The sequence below is a fragment of the Capra hircus genome, chromosome 8 (genome assembly GCF_001704415.2).
Source record: "Capra hircus breed San Clemente chromosome 8, ASM170441v1, whole genome shotgun sequence".
In the NCBI taxonomy this organism is placed as follows: domain Eukaryota; kingdom Metazoa; phylum Chordata; class Mammalia; order Artiodactyla; family Bovidae; genus Capra; species Capra hircus.
This window is the reverse complement of record NC_030815.1, coordinates 44008449-44027408: the sequence shown is the minus strand read 5'-3', so window position 1 is coordinate 44027408 and position 18960 is coordinate 44008449. Positions and strand designations below refer to the sequence as shown.

General features: G+C 40.7%; 1 protein-coding gene across 2 annotated transcripts in view; it reads left to right on the top strand.

Moving 5' to 3' along the window:
* The window catches only part of DOCK8 (dedicator of cytokinesis 8), a 235049-nt gene that overhangs the window by 58129 nt on the left and 157960 nt on the right, over window positions 1–18960 (top strand). Inside the window, exons 1-3 of one of the 2 annotated variants that reach the window (XM_018052045.1) lie at window positions 1156–1267; window positions 15248–15423; window positions 18134–18205. In XM_018052045.1, the coding sequence (XP_017907534.1) occupies window positions 15296–15423; window positions 18134–18205 (200 nt within the window). In that variant the 5' untranslated portion in view covers window positions 1156–1267; window positions 15248–15295. Of the gene's footprint in view, window positions 1–1155; window positions 1268–15247; window positions 15424–18133; window positions 18206–18960 lie in introns of those variants that run through there. The other variant, XM_013965961.2, reaches the window with a different exon arrangement.

The window sequence follows — 18960 nt, the reverse complement described above, 5'->3', positions numbered from 1 at the left end:
TGATCAAGGGCAGAAGTGCCCCGCTTATGCTTATGCTTCCTAAGTCTTCTAAGATTTTCCCACCTCTGCCTTGCATCACCAGCCACCAGTCCTAGCCCTGCGTCTACGTTTTGACATCGGTTTCCCTCTCTCCTGTGGTCTGTGTGCATGCCAGTCGTTTCAGTCATGTCTGACTCTTTGTGACTCTGGACTATAACCTGCCAGGCTCCTCTGTCAATGGGATTTTCCAGTCAAGCATACAGGAGTGGGTCACCATGCCCTCCGCCAAGGGATCTTCCCAACCCAGGGATCCAACTTGAGCCTCCTGTGGCTCCTGCGGCTCCTGCATTGCAGGTGGGTTCTTTACTGCTGAACCACAGGGAAGCCCCTCCTTCCATCAGCTAGGGCTTAAAGTGCAAAGTGAACCTAATTCTGAAGTTTCTGGACTCGGTGGACTTCCCAGGCTACTTGCTTTCACCCAAATTACGATTCACATTTTGGGGAAGGGAAGGATTAGCCTGGAAACTTACTCACCATTTGTAACATGCTTTTTTGGGGGAAAAAAATTTTTTTTTCCAAAATCTGAAAAGTCAAGTTATGAACCTTAAGCTTTTAAAGTAATTTTTTGGAATAATTTTACTGTAATTTACTTACAATAAATTCACTCATTCGAAGGTGTACAGTTTGAGGAACTTGGCCAGTTTATACTTAATTTGTATAGCCACGATGTAGAATGTTTTACCCTAAATAGCCCCGCTGTGCCCCTTTCTGTGGGTCTTCCCTCGCAGTCCCCAGACAGCAGCACCAGGCGATCACCAGTCCACCTCTGTCATAATTCTGCTTTCTCTGGAACTTCGTATCATTGGAATCAGACGGTATGAACCTTAATTTTTAGAACACCCCCCCCCACCTTTTAAGTTGAAGATTGCACACATTTTTATACTAACACCAGTTGTTGAGTGTGTGTATATATGTTATGTTATTTGAGGACTAAATGCCAGACGTGACCAGTGGGTTAAATCTAACTTAAATGAGTTGGTTGGTAAAACCAGAAGTGAGCATTCACTTCCTTTGTGAGAGAGCTGCAGCCTCCACTTTACTCACTTCCTCACTTTCTGGCTTGTTCTAGCGGTTATCTTGAGGAGCTTAGGTTATTTTTTCTTTCTCACTTGTTCCTTCAAAACCACTTCTGCTCTTAGAAATTGGTAACCTGCCGCCCAGTTTCCTGTAGCCGCCATTTTGTCTCCTGTGGCAATTTCCACACCGTGTAACTGTGTATCTTTCAAAGGTATGTTTGCTGGAGGGATTTGTGATTCTTTCAGTAGGATAATTTGTGGGTTATGTCACTGGTGAAACAGTAGTACTAAAAAATGTATAGCACCTTTTACTGCAAAAGATAATTTGCAATGGCAGTGCTTTAAAAAAAATCTATTTATGACTTCGGTAGCATGTTCAACTGCCCTTTTTATTTGTACTTTTTCTGTTTCAAAGTCACAGATTATAATAAAAGCATATCAAGTGCATAACATCCATGATGTATTAGATATACTTTAAGATAAATTTGGTATGCTTTTTAGTTTCATTGGTGCTGATATATATTTCATTGAAAAAAATTTTTTTTAATTTCTGACCAAAATTGTCTTATAGAATATACAAAATGCAGTTAGAAAGTGACTGGATACACTTTTAAATCTTAAACAAGGTGGGGGATGTGGGGTTTGGTTCTTTGCTTCTCTGTAAATTTAGATTACAGCTTTCTGCAGTAGCTGCCTTGAGAAATAGTGTGGCCCTCACTATTGAGAGGCTTTAAGGAAGTTTAGCTCACAGACGTTAACCCCTTAGCTACACACCAGCTGCAGCCTGAAATTTCTTCAGGAGAAATTTTTTTTAAGCCACAAACCTTCAAAAATTGTCTCCTATTTGCAGGCGTTCTTTTGGTAGTTATGCCTCCTCATCACTAGGTTTTGACAAACGTGAATTTGGATGAATTATTTCATTAGCTAGTTGGTAGAATTAACATGTGGCTTAACTACTCATTTTCTAATAGAAGATCTCAGAGAAATAGCAAAAATGTTTATCTATACATGAGTCATGTATAATTTCTACCTGATTCTATTTGCAAATGAATAGCCTTTAAAACGTGTTTCTCCTGCTTAATTCCATTTTAGTCTTCTGAATATTTTCCCCCATGTCTCTACTCAGCTTTAGCACAGTGTGCAGACCCTGTTTCTTCTGATTAACTGCGTGATGAGCAGATGGCAGGAGAGGGCCAAAATCTGCCTTTGATTAATCTTTTGTTTTTTAAATGCATGGCCTACACAGAAAAATCCGATCACCCTAATGTTTACCTTGTGGTCCTGTCATAATATCAGAATGAAGTGGCTGTTCTTTCCCTTGAGTCATCTTTCTGAATGGAGGTTCTTCCAGCAAAAATCACCCACTTACATGATAATTTCCCTTTTCCTTAAGAAACTATTTCATTTCATAGAAAGATAATGAGACATTTCAGGAAGATTTATTTCTGGAAAGGCAGAGGAATGAATAGTTTATCGCCTAAAGACTCTCAACCTGAAGCAGCTCTTCTTAAATGAGAAGCCATAGATTGTTCATTGTAAGATTTTAGATGATTGAAAAATTTGACTAAGTGCATTTTGACTTCTATTTCCCTTACCTTTGTTTATGGAACCACCATTTCAACAACTTCACATGCTGATATAAATAATTGTTTAATTTTTGAGAGTATTTAATTGGCACCAAGTTATTTATTATGGTTTTAAAATGTAATGCTTATTTTATAGTAGAGTAGAGTTTATTTACAATGCTCTGCTAGTTTCAAGTGTACAACAAAGTGGTTCAGTTATATAGGTTATTCTAGAATATTTAGAAGAGTTCCCGGTATACAGTAGGTCCTTGCTGACTTTCTGTTTTATATATAGTAGTGTGCATTACTATATATACACATGTTAATCCTAAACTCCTAATTCATCTCTCCTCTGCCCCCTTGCCCCTTTAGTAACCCTAAGTTTGTTTTCAAAGTCTGTGAGTCTGTGTCTGCTTTGTAAATAAGTTCATTTCTATCATTTTTTAAGATTCCATATATAAGTGACATCGTATGTTTGTCTGACTTATTTCATTTAGTATGATCATCTCTAGGTCCATCCATGTTGCTTCAAGTGGCATTATTTCGTTTCTTTATAGCTAAGCAATATTCCATCATGTGTATGTACCACATTTTTATCCCTTCCTCTGTTGATGGACATTTAAGTTGCTTCCATGTCTTGGTTGTTGTAAATGTGCTGCAGTGAACGTTGGAGTGCCTGTATCTTTTTGAAGCATGGTTTTCCCCAGATACATGCCCAGGAATGGGTTTGTTGAATCATATGATAGTTTTTTTTAATTTTAATTTTAAGGAACCTCCATACTGTTCTCCATAGTGGTTGTACAAATTTACATTCCTACCAACAGTGTAGGAAGGTTCCCTTTTCTCCGCACCTTCACCAGACATTTATTGTTTGTACGTTTTTTGAAAATGGCCATTCTGACCTGTGTGAAGTGATAGCTCATTTTGGTTTTGATTGCGTTTCTCTAATAATTAGTGATGTTGCGTAGCTTTCTATGTGCTTTTTAGAAATTGACATTATCTAAAACCCAATCGATTATAAGCTTCTTGTTGTTTTGCAAGAGGCAGGAACTTGCAATCAGGTGGATCCGGGGTGGAGTATAAGTATCACTTTTTAGTTACATACTTAGGGGGCAAGTTATTTAACTTTGACTAGGACTTCAGTTTCTTCACTTGCACTATGGGCATAGTAATGCTACCCCTATTAGGGTTAATACAGAAGGATAAAATAGATTCTGTGTAAATAGAGGCTGATGCTGCTGTCTATGTATTTGGCACTATGGAGACACTGTGGGAGATTTCAAGAAGATGAATAGGAGATGCTTTTGCCTTCTAAGGGCCTTATGATATATTTGGGAGGGCAGATAAAATAGAGAATCCAAACCAGCTTCGAGTATGGTAGGTATTCAGGAGAGAAAGATCTAAGATAAAAAAAATAAGAAGTAAAGGCTTGAAGGGGGAGGCTGAGAAGATTTAGAGGAAGCTTCTCAACCCTGGCTCTAATTAGAATCACCTGAGACCTTTAGAAACACACCTGTGTCCTCTCATAGAACAATTACTTCAGAATCCCAAATATCAGTATTTTAAAGTTCCCTGGGACTTTTACATGTGGTCCAGATTGAGCGTCAGTTAAAGAACCTATATACATAGAAGTAGTACAGATATTGATAGGAGGAGGAACATAAGAAAGGTAGAGTTCCTTTTGCTGTCCTGGCTGCTCTGCATTTCAGAAAGTGTAGTAAGTGAAGGCTACTTGCTAATCCTGTGGATATATTTTTATATGCCTATAGTGGATTGTGTCATAAATCTGATAAATCAAATGAGAGGAAGGATGTGTTTGATTTTGTGGGTATTTGTGTGTGTGTGTGTGTGTGGTGTTATTGGGTTTTTGTTTTTTTTAACTCTAATTGTAAATGTTAGCTGTGATGATTGTGTATACATACATTTTCAAAGTAGATAAAACATATAAAAATTTTGTATTTTTTAATATAAAGAGGATCTACCATTTAGATTTAGTTTTATAGACAAAATGCAATGATGCAGACTTACCGTGGGTCTTTTGTGACACTCTTAATAGTCCTATGCCGTGGGCATGTAAATAGGTTGCATACCCCCTGATGCCAATCACCTATAAAAGCAAAAAACTATATATTAGTATTTTCATTAAGATGAATCTGTAAAATATTAAAACCATTTTTCTGATTATTCAAAGTAGAAAGGAGAGTGAAATACACAAGAATAGAAAGGTAGGTCATCTTTGCACTAACTTAGAACTTGAGACACTATGTGCATGGTTAATAACTTAACCTACATTTTTATAGAGGGAAAATCTTATTTTTTTAAATGAGAAAAGAAAAATTATGAAGTAAATGGAATGAATCAGCTGGGCCAGAACAGTTCTTGCTAAAGAGAAGGATGTGTAGAAAGCCACATCCTGGATATAAATGAAAACACCATGGTTACACGATGTGCTTATATGTAACAGTTATGAAGGAAAAAAAGGAGGTCTCATACTTACTAAGCACTCGTTTTTGTTATATGTTTAAGCTTCTGTGTAATCAGGCAACCTTTTTGTTTCATTACCAAGGGTGATCTAAATGATGGGTCACTTGATAAACATGGTGATCTTCTTTTATTTTTCCTTTGTGCTTCATCTTTCTAGAAGTTAGGCTGTCCTTAGGTTTCAGTGATTTAACTGGAGGGGACATGATGGAAAATGAAGATGTCATTATAATTTCCACGCACATTCACAACTGAAGGTCAGATGAGTGCCACCCTGCATGCAGAGCATGAGTTTCATTACTATCATGGTAAAGCAGAGGAATCAAACCAGTCTTGGTAAGATTAGATTGATGTCCATTGTGGCATGTCAGTATCTTCTGTGCAGTGGCATCAGTGGAAGATTGCCGCTGGTGGAAGCAGGGACGTATTCCTTAATCTAAGCCATGAAGTGCTTTGAGATATTGAAGCCGGAGAACTTTACTGCCTTATGCTCTGTTTACTTCAAGATAGTAGAAGAGCCAAGAGGATTGCTTTAGGTATTCATTCATTCAAGAAATATATGTTAGGTCTCACTCTGTGCCAGGAATTGCTCTAGGAGCTGGAGTGACAATAGTGAATGTAACAAAGCGTCTGTCTTCATGAGCTTGCATTCTAGAATGAGAGACGTAGTCAAATAAGTGAATGTAGAGTATATGAAGGGATAGTAAGTGCTTTAAAGAATGAAACATGGATAGGGAATAGGAAGTGACACAGAAGAGGGGACTATTTTGGATTGAGTGGTCTGTGAAGGCCTGCAGGTCTAGAAAGGAGGCACTTGGGAAGAATTATGAATGAACTTAACAGGTATTTGAAGGAAGAGTATTCGCTTTAGAAGAAACAGCACATTCAAAGTCCCAAAGCAAGAGCACGTGGCATGCTGTAGGAACAGTAAGGATGCAGACAGTGGGCTGAGCAGAGTGGGCAGTAGGAGATGAGATGGTAGAAGAATCAAGGCTGAGTCATAGGCCTCTGAGACCTTGGAAGAATTTTGGCCCTTACTTGGATTGAAATGGGAAGTTATTGGAAGCACTGGCTTAGCACAATTTGCATTTTTATTATCAAGGTTGCTTATAAGGTTCTTTTTTTATAAAGATCTTTCTTGCTGCTATATGGAGATAGATTCCAGATAGATGGGGAGGGCAGTTAGGAAATTGACACAATAACTCAGGAAAATGATGGCAGTGCTTTGGAAATGGGTAGTGGCAGTAGAAAAGGTGAGAAGTGGTTGGATCCTAGATAGATTTCAAAAGTAAAGTGGATGGGATTTTCTGATAGATAATATGTACGATGTGAGAGAGAGATAAATCGACATTGACCCAAAAGATTTTCCCCTGTACAGCTGGTGGAATGGAATTGCCACTTGCTGAGATGCACAGACTTGAAAGATATAAGAAGAGCAGATCAGCAGGAAAATTAAATAATTTTGAATTTGTTATGTTTGAGAGGCCTGTTAGATCACCAGAGAGTGATGATGAACTATAATTGGAAAAATCAACCTGAATGTCAGGACAAAGATTGAGGCTACAGATCATTTTAAAAACAACAAAAAAAGGTATTTAAAGTCATGGACATAGATGAGATCATATGGGGGTAAATTCAGACTGGGGAGAGAAGCTCTTTTAGGACGCAGCCTGAAGGCACTGCAAAGCAGAAGGAGAACCTAGAAAAAGTGGTGTCCCAGAGGGGGAGTGACCAAGAAAGTGTCTGTTCCAATTTGCTGGACTGAGGGGTTTCCTGGTACATGGACTTTCAGAACCTGGGATACACTAGGACAGTTTGTCCCTCTCCAGGTGAAGAAAGTGTTTCAAGAAGGAGAGAGTGATTAACTGTCCAGTGCTGTAGACAAACCAGGAGTGAGCAACAGCCCTTGAATTTGGCAACGTGAAGGTCTTGGATGACATTGACCAAGACTTGCCTCTCATGATCAGCCAAGTCAGTTTGAGGACCACCCCCCATAGGGATAAACATGCCTGGTGGTACAAGGACAAGGCACTTATAAGCATCATGCCTCTTCCCCTACCCCCAGCCAATGGGCATGAAGCTTCCCTCATGTTGTAACAAAGTACCCGGTCCCTTGTGGTACTTCCTAGCTGGCACAGTGGTAAAGCATCTGCCTGCCAGTGCAGCAGATGCAAGAGACACCAGTTCAAAACCTGAGTTGGGAAGATCCCTTGGAGGAGGAAGTGGCAAACAGTTCCAGTATTCTTGCCTGGGAAATCCCATGGACAGAGGAGCCTGGTGGGCTGCAGTCTGTGGGGTGGAAAGAGTTGGATATGGCTGAATAAACACACGTACATCCTTATGATTACCTGTGTGACTTGGGCCAAGTCATTTAACCTCTCTGTTTTTCAGTATCCTTATTTGGGAGATAATGTCCAGATTTGTCATTTTAATCTTCTATCAATGTGTTGACTGCTGTGCTAGGGCTACATAGATTAATTTTCAACAGACATGGTTCTGGTGCTGTAGAAATTTTCTATTTCAAGTTGAATCGTACACCATGTCAGGAGAACTAGCCATTGATATACATTAAAGGACAAAGGAAAATTCAGACCCTTTTCATTTAAAAAATGGATATTTGTGAATAATTTAAGCCTTTAAAGTATTTATAGGGGCTTCCCTGGTGGCTCAGAGGTTAAAGTGTCTGCCTGCAATGTGGGAGACCTGGGTTCGATCCCTGGGTGAGGAAGATCCCCTGGAAAAGGAAATGGCACCCCACTCCAGTATTCTTGCCTGGAGAATCCCATGGACAGAGGAGCCTGGTGGGCTACAGTCCACAGGGTTGCCAAGAGTCGGACATGACTAAGCAACTTCACTTTACTTTTTTCTTTAAAGTATTTATACTGTTTTTGTGTATTTCTAGTCTTCTGTTGATCAGACCTCTGGGAGGAGAGGGTGGAAATAGCTAGAAAGAAAGACTGCACAAACCTTCACTAGAGGAGTGTTGAAAATTGATTGAAGGCATTGATTGCATCTCTTTGGCCTACTGCTAGACTGCTTAGGACACCAGTGAGTATACGTTGAAGGAGTGAAAGTAGGTGTATTAGTCTGGATTCAGCTGGAGCAGTGGAGCTGGTAGGAGATGTATCTTCACGTATGATGAGGAATTGAGTACAGGGCATTGGCTTACCCACTGGTGGTGGCTGGCTAAGCAAGCCTGAGGTCCACAGGGCGATCAGGAAGATAGGATCATAACATGCTGGAACTCCATGGGTGTGATCTAAAGCTTGAAGCCCTGGAAATTCCAGAGAGCCTCCACCCTCTTTGAAAAGGCATCCAGCTGGTTAAGTCAGGCCACCCAGGCTAATCTCCCTTTTGATTAGCTTAAGCCTGTAATGTCACATTACCGCAGCACCTCAGCTGGTCTTGATTGTATCAGTAGGTATGTGTCTGCTACCGAATAACTGCAGCCTCCCGTCTGTCCTCCAGTTCTGGCAAGAGAACACCCCTGTAGCCCACCACACCTGGAAGAATACTAGGAAGGCAATTTGGAGGAATGTAGTTCTGCTGAGCCAAGTTGACACATGACAAAGCCATTACAGTCAAAGTCTGATTTAGGATAATTTGCTGTCTTAAGTTTTTTTTGTTTGGTTTTTGTTTTGATTATTTAGATTTTTTTCATACATTATTTTAACAAATGATAATTCCTTGGATAAGATGAACTTGAAATTACTTTGGACCGTTCAAACTAGTCTGAGTCTCCACTGATTAGAAGGTCACATATAACTCAGTAGCAGAGAAAACAAAAACAATAAATTTTCATGTTTGACTTTTATTCTCTCAAGAGGCTGAGGGACTGATCTTAGAACATCCCCCCCCACCCCACCCCACTCCATTCCCAAACTTCAGCCCAGTGAAACACAATACCACTGTAAATCTCCTCAATATTTGTATATACCTAAATCGCATTGTGTATGTGGGTATGTGTTGATTGCTTCGTAATATATAAAACCCACTCTTGAGATTGACTTCAGATAACTTGGAGAACAGAAATCTCTTTTGGTTCCTGTTTATTATTTGAACGTGCAAGAGGAGCAACTTGCTCAGAGGCCTAGTTAACAGTAGCTGGTATCTCCACTCACTTGCCAACAGCAGGGCTAGTTTATATCGTCTTTGCAACAACAGTTTCCTCCCTTGTTAGTTTCAGCATAGAAAGTGTGGGGAGACTAGTTATTAAATGCTGGCTGTGTGTAGTGTTAGACTAATGCTCAGTACTTCTGTCATTATGGCTTATTTTTATAGTCTCTTCAGTCCTGAAGTAGATTCACACCTTAAGAGTATTATGACTTTATGATCAATTGTGCATATTGCATTTGGCACATTGCCACACAGTGTTCAATGATGATGCTATATACTTTTTCATAGCTCCCCCCTCCAAAGATAGCATTATTTTTTATGTGAGAAAGGGTCAGACTTCCCTGTCCCACAGTCGACTCAAGATCTGTAGAAAGAGCAGCTCCATAAGGGTCAGCTTGGTGACTTGTGTTTATTTATTTTTTAAAAATATTTGTTTCTATTGATTATTTATCCAGCTGCACTGGGTCTTAGTTGTGACACTTGGGACCTTCTAGTTGCAGCATGCAGGATCTAGTTCCCCAACCAGGGATCAAACCCGGGCCTTTTGCATTGGGAGTGCCACTGGACCACCAGACAAATTCCCCAGTGACATGATTTAGTAGATGTTTAGCAAGTAATTGCTGAATGAGGAAGTCAGCTGTCCTTTCTCCCTGGCTCTTGGGGAGCCTGTCCAATAGGTGACAGGTGCCATTATCAGCCAGGCATTTTTTCTAATGCTTGTGACTTTGAATTTTAAAAAGTGAAAGTATTAGTTGCTCAATCGCTCAGTATCTAACTCTGCGATCCCATGGACTGTAGCCTGCCAGGCTCCTCTGTCCATGGAATTCTCTAAGCAAGAATGCTGGAGTGGGTTGCCATTCGCTTCTCCAGAATATCTTCCCGATCCAGGGATCAAACCTGGGTTTCCCACATTGCAGGCAGATTCTTTACTATCTGAGCCACCAGGGAAGCCCTTTCAAATTTTAGGGATGTGACAATTATAATACTTAGACTGGACCTAAATTTTTTTTCTCTCTGATGATTTCACACAAATGCCATTTCTCAATGGAAGCTTCTCAGTTCAGTTCAGTTCAATCGCTCAGTCGTGTCCGACTCTTTTCAACCCCATGAATTGCAGCACGGCAGGCCTCCCTGTCCATCACCAACTCCCAGAGTTCACTCAGATTCATGTCCATCAAGTCAGTGATGCCATCCAGCCATCTCATCCTCTGTCGTCCCCTTCTCCTCCTGCCCCCAATCGCTCCCAGCATCACTGTCTTTTCCAATGAGTCAACTCTTCGCATGAGGTGGCCAAAGTACTGGAGTTTCAGCTTTAGCATCATTCCTTCCAAAGAAATCCCAGGGCTGATCTCCTTCACAATGGACTGGTTGGATCTCCTTGCAGTCCAAGGGACTCTCAAGAGTCTTCTCCAACACCACAGTTCAAAAGCATCAATTCTTTGGTGCTCAGCCTTCTTCACAGTCCAACTCTCACATCCATACATGACCACAGGAAAAACCATAGCATCAACTAGATGGACCTTTGTTGGCAAAGTAATGTCTCTGCTTTTGAATGTGCTATCTAGGTTAGTCACAGCTTTTCTTCCAAGGAGCAACTGTCTTTTAATTTCATGGCTGCAGTCACCATCTGCAGTGATTTTGGAGTCCAAAAAAATGAAGTCTGACACTGTTTCCACTGTTTCCCCATCTATTTCCCATGAAGTGATGGGACCAGATGCCATGATTTTCGTTTTCTGAATGTTGAGCTTTAAGTCAACTTTTTCGCTCTCCTCTTTCACTTTCATCCAGAGGCTTTTTAGTTCCTCTTCACTCTCTGCCATAAGGGTGGTGTCATCTGCATATCTGAGGTGATTGATATTTCTCCCGGCAATCTTGATTCCAGCTTGTGCTTCTTCCAGCCCAGCGTTTCTCATGATGTATTCTGCATATAAGTTAAATAAGCAGAGTGACAATATACAGCCTTGACGTACTCCTTTTCCTATTAGGAACCAGTCTGTTGTTCCATGTCCAGTTCTAACTATTGCTTCCTGACCTGCATACAGGTTTCTCAAGAGGCAGGTCAGGTGGTCTGGTATTCCCATCTCTCTCAGAATTTTCCACAGTTTATTGTGATCCACACAGTCAAAGGCTTTGGCATAGTCAATAAAGCAGAAATGGATGTTTTTCTGGAACTCTTTTGCTTTTTCCATGATCCAGCAGATGTTGGCAATTTGATCTCTGGTTCCTCTGCCTTTTCTAAAACCAGCTTGAACATCAGGAAGTTCACGGTTCACGTATTGCTGAAGCCTGGCTTGGAGAATTTTGAGCATTACTTTACTAGCGTGTGAGATGACGGCAATTGTGCTGTAATTTGAGCATTCTTTGGCATCGCCTTTCTTTGGGATTGGAATGAAAACGGACCTTTTCCGGTCCTGTGGCCACTGCTGAGTTTTCCAGATTTGCTGGCATATTGAGTGCAGCACTTTCACAGCATCATCTTTCAGGATTTAAAATAGCTTAACTGGAATTCCATCACCTCCACTAGCTTTGTTTGTAGTTACGCTTCCTAAGGCCCACTTGACTTCACATTCCAGGATGTCTGCCTCTAGGTGAGTGATCACACCATTGTAATTATGTGGGTCGTGAAGATATTTTTTGTACAGTTCTTCCGTGTATTCTTGCCACCTGTTCTTAATATCTTCTGCTTCTGTTAGGTCCCTACCATTTCTGTCCTTTATCGAGCCCGTCTTTGCATGAAATGTTCCCTTGATATCTCTAATTTTCTTGAAGAGATCTCTAGTCTTTCCCATTCTGTTGTTTTCCTCTATTTCTTTGCACTGATCACTGAAGAAGGCTTTCTTATCTCCTCTTGCTATTCTTTGGAACTCTGCATTCAGATGCTTATATCTTCCCTTTTCTCCTTGGCTTTTCGCTTCTCTTCTTTTCACAGCTATTTGTAAGGCCTCCCAAGACAGCCATTTTGTTTTCTTGCATTTCTTTTCTATGGGGATGGTCTTGATCCCTGTCTCCTGTACAATGTCATGAACCTCTGTCCATAGTTCATCAGGCAACTCTATCTATCAGATCTAGTCCCTTAAATCTATTTCTCACTTTCACTGTATAATCATAAGGAATTTGATTTAGGTCATACCTGAATGGTCTAGTGGTTTTCCCTACTTTCTTCAATTTAAGTCTGAATTTGGCAGTAAGGAGTTCATGATCTGAGCCACAGTCAGCTCGTAGTCTTGTTTTTGTTGACTGTATAGAGCTTCTCCATCTTTGGCTCAAAGAATATAATCAATCTGATGTTGGTGTTGACCATCTGGTGATGTCCATGTGTAGGGTCTTCTCTTGTGTTGTTGGAAGAGGGTGTTTGCTATGACCAGTGCATTTTCTTGTCAAAACTCTATTAGTCTTTGCCCTGCTTCATTCTGGAAGCAGGAATGGAAGCTTCTACTTACTAGTAATTAGCGCTAGTATCCACATTGCTGCCAATTTTGCTTCAGTGTAATTTTTCAGTGGATCTTTTCAATGCCTCTGCTTAAATAATTGATATTCCTTATGATAAATTTATATTTAGTATTATTTTAATGAATGAATTCACGATTATTAATTTGAGGAGCCATTCTCATGGGAAGTTCAGAGTAGAGCTTGTGCATGGTAGTAAATGGATTTTTAACTGTCTTCTAAACACACTTACTGCTGTCTCATGTTTTAATTATTTCTGGAAATCTAGATTACATGGAGAACCTGCAAGAGAAAGCAAAATTAGGAGTCTCCCTAGATTTGAATTCCACATGGACTACTTCCCAGCTATGTAGTCATACCTGGGTGAATTATTAAATTTCTAGCCTTCAGTGTCCTCATCTGTAAAATAAAACCTTACAGAGTTCTGGTGAGGATTAAATAAGATAATGTCTAGAATGACATCTTCTTGGCATGTAGTGCTCAACAACTTCTAGTTCAAGGGTATAAAGTTAACAGTAATAAGGTGAATTATGCAAACGGTACAGCCTCTTCATTTCAAGGTAGAGTCATTTCAGTCCCTTTCCCTGAACTCTGTGCCATGTTGTGGTAGGGAGTGAGAAAGTCTGCTTTCTTTTGGGGGGTTGGTCTCATGACAGTCTACAGTAGATTTTTTTTTGTGGTTCTGTGCATGTATAATGCCTGTTGTTCCCCTTGGCAGATGTCAACAGTGTCTTTTTGCAAACTCTGTCCCCACCTGCTTCTGCATAGGCTGACCCCAGGCTCTCTGAGCCTGCTGCTGGCCCCAGCTGCTTCATTTGGAGAGACCCACTCTAAGAACTGTGCTCCTCTTCTTAGTGACGTCCAGGTCCCCAGTCAGAGCCCAGGGAGACTTCTGTGTCCTCAGTCATGCCTCATAGAGCCTTGGGCTACCAGGGGAGTGTCTTTGCTCTCTCCTAGTGAAGGATTTCCTGTTCCCTTTCCTTCTGCCCTCTTTGATCCAGCTGCCATAGGGCATTATGTGAGCCAGCCCTTCAAGAATCTCAGACAAGGAAGGCCTGTGTTTGCTCCCTTGTCAGCTTTGTCCTCACCCTTCCCTATGTCACTTGCGTCTCCACCACTACCAGGGACACAGAGGTGAGAGGAGACAGGGCAAGCCACACTTACATTCTCTAATCTTCTTGCCTCTTCCATGACACTTTCTTCCCCTTCTCCAACCTGGAGCCTTACATCTAGTCTAGTGTACAGTTTCAGGATGATGAAAAACCGGTTTTGTCAGCACTTTCTTTGGATCTGTCCTTGTTTCAGAGCGAGACAGTACAAGTCAAGAATCTGGGGTGTTTGCTGGACTGATGACTCCAAATAGTCTGCCATAAATGAACGCCATGGAGCTGCTGCTGCTGCTGTTGTTATTACCACTACTTCTACCACTACTACACACGTCAACTTGATCTAAATTATCTTTATTCCATTAAGGCAGTGGTTTCCTAAGTCTAAGTGAGTTTCACAAGGTAGAAAAAGTATTTGTTGAATTGCCAACTGTTTCTTTTACCACCTGGTGGCTCAGAGGGTAAAGAATCAGCCTGCAGTGTGGGAGAGCCGGGTTCAGTCCCTGGGTTGGGAAGATCCCTTGCAAAAGGGAACGTCTGGAGTATTCCAGTATTCCTGCCTGGAGAATCCTGTGGGCAGAGGAGCCTGGTGGGTTACAGTCCAGGGGGTCAAAAAATGTTGGACGTGACTGAGAGACTAACACTTTCATACATTTTCTTTTATCACCTGAGGAAAATTAATTTTTAAATTGCCATCTATTTTTAACATTTTTCCCCCACCCCACTTTGGAAGGATATAATTGAAGAGCAAAAAAAAAAAAAAAAAAAAAAAGACAAACAAACACCAAAACAAAAATTAACACCAAAAAGTCCCTCCAAAACAATCCTTTTAAAGCAAGTACATTTAGCCTTACGAATACTTAGCCCATTGTCCTTAGTTTGCTCATTTAAGTGCAGTCAGTGACAGTTTCTTCCCTGCCAGCACCAGGCGGCCCAGCAGTATTTGGAAATCACTGCCTTGGAGTGTCCCAGCTACCCAGGCTGGTTCACTGTGGGCTGTGATTACGAATGAAGTGCTGTCAAGAATCAGTGTAGAGGATGACTCAGGCCAAATAAAACACTGTACCTGAATACTCTGAGTTGACTTTACCTGAATTTCTAGAAAATTGCCTGCAGTTTGCTGCTTCACTATATTTGGGTAAACATGGCCTCAGAGAGCTTTGGCAAGAGAAATTATAAAAATGCAGCAAAACCTTGTGATTTCATTTTGGATCTCCTTAGGAATCCTCATCAAGATGCAATTAAACAGAAAAATTCTGCCTTGGGGTGTGATTTTAATTACTCACCATGTTCTGACTTGACTCTCCACGCTGCATTTCTTTTCCTTTCCGTATCACCGCTTCTATGTTTGACATCTTCTCTAAACACAGCCCCACTTAGCTGGGAGGAGAGGGAGGGCAAGGCATGCATCTACTGTCACCTTAGTGCTTTTATCCCAAACCGTGTGGGAACGTCCTTGTCCCTTCCTTGCCCCTAGCCTCAGTTCTATGACCCAGTGGAGCCAGTGGACTTTGAAGGACTTCTGATGACACACCTGAACAGCCTGGATGTGGAGCTTGCCCAGGAGCTGGGAGACTTCTCCGAGGACGACTTGGATGTGGTGTTCACGCCGAAGGAATGTCGAACTTTGCAGCCCTCTTTGCCGGAGGAAGGGTAAATTGTTTTTTGAAAATGTGGATGGGATTATGACTGTCGTGACTGTTCATGGTAAGGGGAGATACCCTAATTCTGGACTTTCTTACAAGTGACACTACTCAAATCTATCAAGATGTGCAGGATAACTTCTATGGTACTGTCACTTCTAGGTAGATAGTTTTTGAATTGGTTTGACCAAAGGCTTTGAAAAGCCACTTGGGGTTTAAGACAGTTAAAGGACTGCAGTGGTACAAAATGGACTGCTTAAGAAGAAGTGAAGAGCGCAGGCTCTAGACCCAGACTGCCCAGGTGTCAGCTCAGTGACCATGGATGTCATGAGACCTCAGGAAATCTCAGTTTCTGAAAATAATAATCATTGAACTGCTTCCATTCAGAAGCATTTTAATTGTTTCTCATATATGAGACTGGATCAAGTCACAAAAGTAAGTTCAATCCACTTTTCTTGAGCATCTCCTATGTACTGAGAACAGGGATAGAAAGATGAATAAGGCCAAGTTCCTGCTTTTGAAACAAGTTTTGTCAAGTGGAAAAACAATGGGGAAAGCTCTGTAGTGTGAATATGTGAATAGCTACTTAAGGTTGAGTTTCTTCAGTGGGTTAATCCATGTAGTTATAGGTGTGGGCATTGGTATCAAATGATGGAGTTATTTTTAGATGTAACATCTTTATTTCCATAGTGTAGAAAGCAGTGTCTCTTTGGAGGTTTAAGGTGAGCTTTTATTTGCATTCATTTTCTAAAGCAGATTAAGATTCACATCCTTCTGGACATTTTCAACCTTCTCTTCTTTCCCAAAAAGTCCTGGAAAAGGTATCGTGAAACAAGCCGCTGCCCTCATTACCCGGGGATATTTCAGTTTTAGTTTGGATTTTATTTCATCACCATTTAGGAAGTTGGATGACAATGACATGGTATTATTTTGACCCTTTGTTCTTTGTTTAGATAGTTCTTATTCACATAGAAGAGCTGACCACATTCTCAGCTCTTAACATTTTGAAGACACTCACTTCCCAGGAAACAAAATCATGGTGATCCTTGGGAAACATTCTTCCCTGTTGTCAGTCCATTTGTTCAGATGTGACTCTCACATTGGTAACATCTATTATTGTTACCTTTGGTAGAGAATCATTTAGTTTTATTTCTTTGTGTAAAATATATGGTTGTCTTCAAATGAGATCAGAATCTTGGGAAAGCCTGTTTAAAATACAGTCAGTTTACATGTAGGAGGATTCTTTTTTTGAAATTTGATAGAAGAGATAATTTTTTCCTACCATCAGTTTTTGAGCATAATATTGCCCTGTCACCAGAATTGATAACTAACACATTATCTGTCTGATGGCTTTCAAAATCTCTGCTGTTTCAATTGTTGCCCAAAAGTCTGGTGTATAATTAAAGCCCGGGAAAGTGTCATCATCATCAGAGCAAACAGCAGCTGACTCCTGTTGAACCCACTTGCCTACACAGGAACTCGGTGTTGAGGTGTGATAGTGTAGTGGGTGTAAGCCTACACTCCCAAGTGAACATCCTGGGTCAAGTCCCTGCTCTTCCACTTGCTGAGTGACTTTGAGCAAGATGTTTTCATCTCCTGCCTCTGCAAAATGAGAATAATATTAGTGCCTGTTCTGTGGAGCTGACTGACATTGACTGAATCAATACACATAGAGGGATGGCCCTAGAGTCTAGTGCAGAAGGAATGGCACACGAATGTGACCTGTCACAGGAGGTCTCACTATGTGCCAGACACCCATCTGGCACACTCATCTGGTTCTGTGCCAGAACCTCACAGACTGACTTCATCTTTGTCACAGCTCTCCCAAGGAGCACTGCATGACTGCCGTCCCCACGTACGATGAGGAAACTGAGAAGGGTTCAGTGATTGGCCCAAGGTCACATAAGGAATAAGGAATGGGGCTGGGGTTTGGGTGGTTAGGGCCCAGAGACCACACATCTGACATTTACAATATTCCGTCTAAAACTAGCAGGCAGTCCACAAGGCAGGTACTGTCCGTCTTTTTACGAACCAGAAAATGAAACTTAGAGCGTTTAGACCTGTTTATCTATAGTACCAACACATTTGGAAGAACAGCAAAACGACACAAAACAAAACAAAACAAACCCACGTTTGCTATTGTGGGGAATTAATGATTTCCAATTTCCAGACTCTGAAGTATTCCAAGAGTCTCTCTCACGACTCACTCTATACCAGTAGACAAAAGCCACCCGACTTAGTAATCACCAACCAAAGCCAGGGCCTGTCAGCTCCCGAAAGCACAAGACAACTCCTCTCTCATGGACTTCCAAAAAGAAAACATGCAAGTCCTAACGGTTACACATGAGCAAAAATATGCTCAGATCACCCTTGGGACAGGTTGGTGTCTGTCTGTACTTATTCTTCTGCTTTCTGTGTGATTACAGCTGGCTCTACCTGTCTTGTGTCAGAATGCCTTCAGGGATAGGTATAGTCTAACACGGTTCTCTGTAATAAAGAAAATGCACAGAGCATAAAATGCCAACATGTTTGTCTCATCAAAGTAAAAATGTTACTGCCGTAGGAATATTTCAGATACTTGAAATGATTGGAAAACAACACCCTTCCCATTCTCAGTTGATATGGCTTTGAAATCATGCTGCTCTCCTTGGTTATGATAAAGGATTGCTTCATTGTTTTTACCTGGTGATAACTTGTTATGTTTTTTTCCATCTCACTAGGGTTGAACTTGACCCACACGTCAGGGACTGTGTTCAGACCTATATTCGGGAGTGGCTAATTGTGAATCGGAAGTAAGTTCATTTTTTTCCCTCTTCACGTGTATATTTACTTTATATGGTTAGCTTTTTTTGATAACTTTAAAAAAATTAATAAACTTTTAAAAAACATTTGAGGCTCATAAGAAAGTTGATTAGAAAGAAATACCGATAATTCTCAAATACTATGTCTTACACATTTCCCTCTATTTTTAACATATTGGGATATATATATTTTTGTCCTTAAATGGCCATGACTATTGATTTTGGAGATTATAAATAAATTTTACCATAAAGGTAAATTTTCAAATACAAAATCCATTAATAGTGAGGATTTGACTATATTTTGTATCACTTTTCTGCTCAAACACCTTCTAAGGTGTCCTATTTTCTGCTGTATCAAATATAAACACCACCTGCTTGCCTTTCAAGGATTTTAACAATCTGGCTCTACTCTATCTACTGAAACTATATCACTTAACTCCTGGAGCCCCATCCTTTCTCTGGGCTGGCCTCTTTCTCACTGTTGCCCCATGTGACCAACTCAGTCCTTCCCCCACACCTTTGCTCTTGCTGTCTCCCCTCTGAGCATGCCGTCTCTTCTTTCATCTATCTTCCAAATCCTACCTGTGGATAAAAGGTCAAATCAAATTTTTCTTGTGCAACTTTCTCTGATTAATTTATTCTTCCTTGATAGAATTTTACCTAAGTATGGAACATTTGATACAATTGATGAGCCAGTGTTGATACATTATTATTAACTAAATTCCATAGTCTACTATAAGGCTTAT